Genomic DNA, 6,000 nt, shown 5'->3' on the forward strand with positions numbered 1-6,000 from the left:
ATGTTGATTATTTTTCTAAAAACATATTGTAGCCTCCAGCAAGTTTTCTGCTGTCTTAGAGGGATAACATTTTTGGTAGTCAGTTTATGCAGCACAAATTAAGCATCTGTCTGGCATAAATTTGTGATGGTCCAAACGTATTTAAAAAATCCGTGAAGGTACATACATGATATGCAGTCTTTCCTCCATTGGATCCAAATTCCAAGATGGGTACAGCTCCTGCATCAGCTACAGGGCCTCCAGCTCCCAATCACCACCTTTAGCAGGCCGCGGAGGACTTTAAATCAAGGAATTTTATTCTTTTTTTTTTTTTTTTAATATTTTTATTTATTTCTAGGAGAGAGAGAGAGAGAGAGCGTGAGCAGGGGAGGGTCAGAGAGAGAGGGAGACACAGACTCTGAAATAGGCTCCAGGCTCTGAGCTGGCAGTCAGCACAGAGCCCAATGCGGGGCTCGAACCCACGAACCGCGAGATCATGACCCAAGCAAAAGTCGGATGCTTAACGGACTAAGCCACCCAGGTGCCCCTAAATCAAGGAATTTTAGAGGCACCTGGGTGGTTCAGTCAGTGAAGCATCTGACTTCGGCTCAGGTCATGATCTCGCAGTTTGGGAGATCTCGCTGTTTGGGAGATCTCGCAGTTTGGGCTGACAGCTCAGAGCCTGGAGCCTGCTTGGGTTTCTGTGTCTCCCTCTGTCTCTGTCCCTCCCTCCCCCGCTCATACTCTGTTTCTGTCTCTCTCTGAAAAATAAATAGACATTTAAAAAATTTGTAAATTAGGGGCGCCTGGGTGGCTCAGTCGGTTAAGCATCCGACTTCAGCTCAGGTCATGATCTCACAGCTCGTGGGTTCGAGCCCCGCGTCAGGCTCTGTGCTGACAGCTCAGAGCCTGGAGCCTGTTTCAGATCCTGTGTCGCCCTCTCTCTCTGACCCTCCCTGCTCACACTTTTGCTGTCTCTCAGAAATAAATTTAAAAAAAATTTTTTTTTTTAAATTATAAATAAAGGGCAGCAATCTGTTTATTTTAGCTCTGAACTCTGTACTGAGCTCCATACCAACACTTAAATTTAACTTTAGGGAACCTTGATATTATGTGATAACATCGAAAGTGGAACTCGTCGTCTTCGTGACAGCGACACTACCACTTTTCCGGTCTCTCAGATGTGGACCCTGGAATAATTCATGACTTTTTTCTTTATCTATATCCAGTCAGGAGCCAGGACCCCCTGTGGTACCTTGCAGTACTCCACTGACCTTCCTACTTTCTGTGCCGACTGCTGCTACTCTAATTTATGCTTCCCTTATTCTACCCTAATTTCTATTCTTTTTCTCCATATATAGTCTTTCTTTATTTTCAGGATGTTGCCATTTTTGAAGAATACAAACTAGTTATTTTGTACAGTGGTGCTCAGTTTGGGTTCGGGGAGTAGTAGAACATAAGCAGTATCGTGTTCTTCGTGGATTACGCCAGAAGGCATGCGTGTCGTTACCGGCGACTTTACCGTTTGTAGTTAACAAGCCTCTGTGGAGAGACTACATGGGACTACATGATAGGAAATATCATGTTATTCCTCACATTTCACCCATTAGAGCACCCATTGATGATACTTGTCAGAATCAGTTATTAACATGGTTGCCAAACAGCATCCCTTATCCTAATATAACCATGGTTTTAGCTTTCTGAAGGCATGAAATACATTTAATGTTACGATGGACTTTCATGTGTGGATTATAGGATGGAGTCTTTATTTCAGCCAGTAGTTTTGAGTTATGACTATAAATGTTGTAAAGACTTGACTGTGTAGGGGTACGCACACACACACACGTACATAAGGTTTTTACTCTGGTATACACATGAAAATTTTGAAATTAGAACAGGTAGGTAATTCTGATGGTTGATGATGATAATGTGTGTAAGTCGTTTGTTCTTATGTGTTCTTTATATAATGGCTGAATTAAGTTTGTAGAATCTGTGTGTCCAACGACTAGAGACAGGAAAGGAAAGTCTAATACAAGTGTGGCAGGCTTGATGACGTGGATTTGGTGTGGGAAATCGTGTTCAGGAAAGAAATGTTAACAGCATTTTCTGGGGGGAAGTGGAGGAACCAGGAGCTTCCCCATCAAGTTTTTACTTTGTAAGATAGACCCCTTTGTATTCTCAGTTCTAACTCCGTGAACAGGCATTTAGTAGAGATTCTGGAAATGCTTGCTGATGTCAACTTGTAATGATGGATGTCGTGGCATTTATGGCAACTTTACCTGATTACTTTTAGGTCCAGCTCGCTGGAACAAGTTTACAGGCTGCTGCTCAGTCTTTAAATGTACAGGTAAGCTGGGTTGTGGGATTATGGGCCAGTTGTACTCTTTTCCCCATATTTTTCTGAGTTTTTGGTAATGAGCATGCAATAATTTTATAATAGGAAATACTTAGAAGCATTACCTTTTTTATTACCTAACGTCAGTAAGATCCAAGTAACGATAATCATTGACGATACATTAATGAAAATCTAGTTTGTGTTATACCGCCGTGAATGACAAAAGGTGAACAAGAGAAGTCTCCTTTCAGAGCTGGATGTGTAAGTGTAGTTTTATTTGGTGGGGGGGTATGTAAGTTTAGTCCGCTGTTTCCGAGTTCTGCAGTGATAGCACATGCCTGAACACAAAGCCAAGTAACTTTTAGATGCCTTTGGTTTGCAGGTGCCTTTTTACTTGTCATTTTATAGTGTAGCGGAAAGAGCATGGGGCCGAGATGCAGAGGTTCTAAGGGTGCGTTCTAGCTCTGCCACTAACTAGCCGTCTCAGCTTTGGCAAGTCACCTAGCCTCCTGGGGCTCCTTTTCCTTACATTTATTTAAGTGTGGGAGGTTTAGAAACGTGCCAGGCTCCCTCTCTGCTATCAAGTACTACACTTCCAAGGTTTGCCCCCAAGCCTGTTGTAGTTAATTGATGGGCTTCATACAGTCAAAAAAATTTAAAAACAAAGCTTAAGTCTGGCCACTTTGCTGATACACAAACCATGCGGTACAACGTGCAGAGTTCAGTTATTATGCGTTACTCCGTATTTCAGTCAATCTGCTGCTTCCTTTCGTTAGAGTGTTTAGGTAGCTGGCAGTCAAGAGGGGAAAGCCGCACGCTAAAGGTTGATTTCAGTGTTGCTAATGACTGAAGACCTTGGGTTGAGCGTCCCGGGAACCCAGTGGAATATGGACCTAGTAACACATGGAGCAAGAAGAGAAAAGAAAAGGAGATAATGTGACCTTCCTTTCTGCGGGAGAGGAGGCAGAAAATTGCCGTGGTTGCCATGGTAAAGTTTGTCCCTTGGAGAGATGTTGGCAAACAGGCCCTATCTCCTGTGCGGCATGTTTACAGTCCTGCACTGTAATTATCTCGCAGTGACTGGCAGCATTAATCAGAGCCTTTATGTTAATTAGCCTTGCTGTGGTCCCCAAAACAGGTGGTAGGAAATATGCAAATCTATGCAGAATTTTAATGCTCTGCATAAGCAGTTTTAATTACCATAAAATTTCCTCTTAGTGTCCCTTTTAGGAGTGTGTTCTCTTTCCCTCTTGACTGCGGCAGTTCCCTCCAAACTTGAGCGTTACTCGATGAGACATGCGAAATTTGCAGTTATTTTAGGTGTTAGATGAATAGCTCTGTGGGTCAAGTTGTCAGCTCTGAGATGACGTACGAGGAGTTTCAGGCCAACCACCAAATACACTTCAGGATGCTGGGGTGGAGGGGCCGGTGTAGACACGGGTTGAGGACGTGCGTTCCCTTCCTCCTTGTTTCTCAAGTTGAAATTTGGGTTTCTGAAAAATTCGGTTGATTTGTGGTGGACCCAATTACGTTTTCTTCTTAAAAGTTGTACGTGCAGCTTTGCTGGTCTATACCAGCAACTTGTGCCATGGGCAGTTTTTTTATATTTTATTTTTCCTCTTTTATGTGTTCCGTATTTGATCGTTTCTTTCTTTTATAGTTAGGAAACAACAAATCATAAATGGGATTTTTTTTAAAGGAAGAAAAAGTCTAAAAACTTCCTATGTTAAAATTAGGAAGATACAAAGATTAATAAGAAAGGAAAAGAATGAAACTAGAAAACTCCTGACTAGATAAATCCATGTTGTAAGCAAATCTTAAAATACGGAGTTGTAGGTAGTATAGTTTTTGATCGGTTACTTGGAATCTCTTATCCTCCCTTCTCTCCCCCCGACCCCAGTCTAAATCTAATGAAGAATCGGGGGATTCACAGCAGCCAAGCCAGCCTTCCCAGCAGCCTTCAGTGCAGGCAGCCATCCCCCAGACCCAGCTGATGCTGGCTGGAGGACAGATAACTGGGGTAAGTTTTCCCTGTCTGCCGTAGCACTTATTTTTATTAGTAATAAATCGGCCTTTGTAAGGCTTTTTACTTTCTTAAGCTTTTAACTTTCTTGGGCTTTCTTAAGCTTTTCACTTTCCAGCTGTCTTTGCTCTAAGACACCCAAAATATTCTCCCAGTGTTGGACATTTGTCGGTCAAGTTATTTCGCAGGTGGAAAGGCTAGGAGAGTGGTAAGGAAGATATGTTATTCAGTTCACATCACATTGACCCACACAGTTTTTAATTTCCTTTATTTTAGTTAAGTGTGTTTTGGAAGTTGCTAAACTGTTTTAAATACCCCTCAATGGGGATTAATATGTTTATTATATAAAATATAAAAATGTATCTTGACAGCTGTTACGTTTGTGAATGGTTTGATTTTGAATCTTATGCCTCGAATGTACAAATAGTATTGGACCCTTTTAGAAGGAGGGTTGTGCCACTAAGTGAATGCACATGCACTTAAAGAATATATTTCAGGGTAGGACGCCTTCTGACTCAGTCGCTAGAGTATGCAGCTCTTCATCTCGGAGTTGTGAGTTCGAGCCCCATCCCATGATGGGTATAGAGATTACAGGGAAAAAAGGCTTTAAAAAAAAGTATACATTCCAGGGTTCCTTCTTGTCCGATCGGAACATGCCACCAAAAGGAAGGCAGAACTCACTACTCTGTGTTTGAAATAAGTTGCATTATGAAAGCAAGTTCAAATCTGCTCTAAATACATTTCCTGTTTTTACTCTTTGGATTTGTTTTGGGTGATTAGCGTCTCCAATAGTGAGAGACCCTTGGGACTCCAGGTTCCTGTGGCTGGAGCCTCTACTAAACCTGGGCTTTAGGATTCATTTGCATGTAAAGAGAGCCGCTGTCACCACCTGTTTCACGGAGATAATGTGTTGGAAAGGGATAGAAAGTTGTAGGGACCCTGTGCTTTCAGTACAGAAAAGCCTGCATTGGGGAGGGGCTGCAGGGAGACTTGGAAAAGAAACAAACGGAGCGCCAATGCCTCAGTCCTATGTTAGGGCACAATGGGATGGCGGGTACGGCGGGTCGTGCTCGGGAAGCAGCTGGGCCTTATCGGTCTTCCCGCCGCCGACCCCGCACCCTTGCTGCCCATTCATCCCACTTGCCGCGCAGCTGGGCGTCCGTTTCTTTTCATACCCTGTCCGCGTGGATTCTTCCTTCCCGTGTTACTAGTTACTTACTCTCTTGCCTCAACCTAGAGCCCGGGACAAGCTGGAGTGACTGTCTGAGTCCATTTTAATGTAAACGTCCCGCTAGTCGCGGTGGCCCGGTGGCCCGGCAGCGCCTCGGCCCCGTGCTAACCGCGTGCCGCGGGCGGGCGAGGCCTGACCGCGCCGGGGTGCCCCCGCCCCCCGCGGCCCCTCCAACCGTGTGTTGTCGTGTCCAGCTCACCCTGACGCCGGCACAGCAACAGCTGCTGCTGCAGCAGGCGCAGGCGCAGGCGCAGCTGCTGGCCGCCGCCGTCCAGCAGCACTCCGCCAGCCAGCAGCACGGCGCCGCCGGGGCCTCCATCTCCGCGTCCGCCGCCACGCCCATGACGCAGATCCCGCTGTCGCAGCCCATCCAGATCTCGCAGGTGAGGCCCTCCCGGGGCGGGCCGGGGTGGGGGCGGGGCTCCTCAGGGG

General features: G+C 45.2%; 1 protein-coding gene across 5 annotated transcripts in view; it reads left to right on the plus strand.

The window, feature by feature from the left end:
- The window catches only part of POU2F1 (POU class 2 homeobox 1), a 172,771-nt gene that overhangs the window by 132,026 nt on the left and 34,745 nt on the right, over nt 1-6,000 (plus strand). For all 5 annotated transcript variants that reach the window (XM_039241917.1, XM_039241916.1, XM_039241914.1 and 2 more), the window contains 3 exons: nt 2,273-2,326; nt 4,215-4,334; nt 5,763-5,951. In XM_039241917.1, coding sequence (XP_039097848.1) covers nt 2,273-2,326; nt 4,215-4,334; nt 5,763-5,951 — 363 coding nt within the window. The remainder of the gene's footprint in view (nt 1-2,272; nt 2,327-4,214; nt 4,335-5,762; nt 5,952-6,000) is intronic.

The sequence above is a fragment of the Hyaena hyaena genome, unplaced genomic scaffold (assembly GCF_003009895.1).
Source record: "Hyaena hyaena isolate Hyena2069 unplaced genomic scaffold, ASM300989v1 scaffold_201, whole genome shotgun sequence".
In the NCBI taxonomy this organism is placed as follows: Eukaryota; Metazoa; Chordata; class Mammalia; order Carnivora; family Hyaenidae; genus Hyaena; species Hyaena hyaena.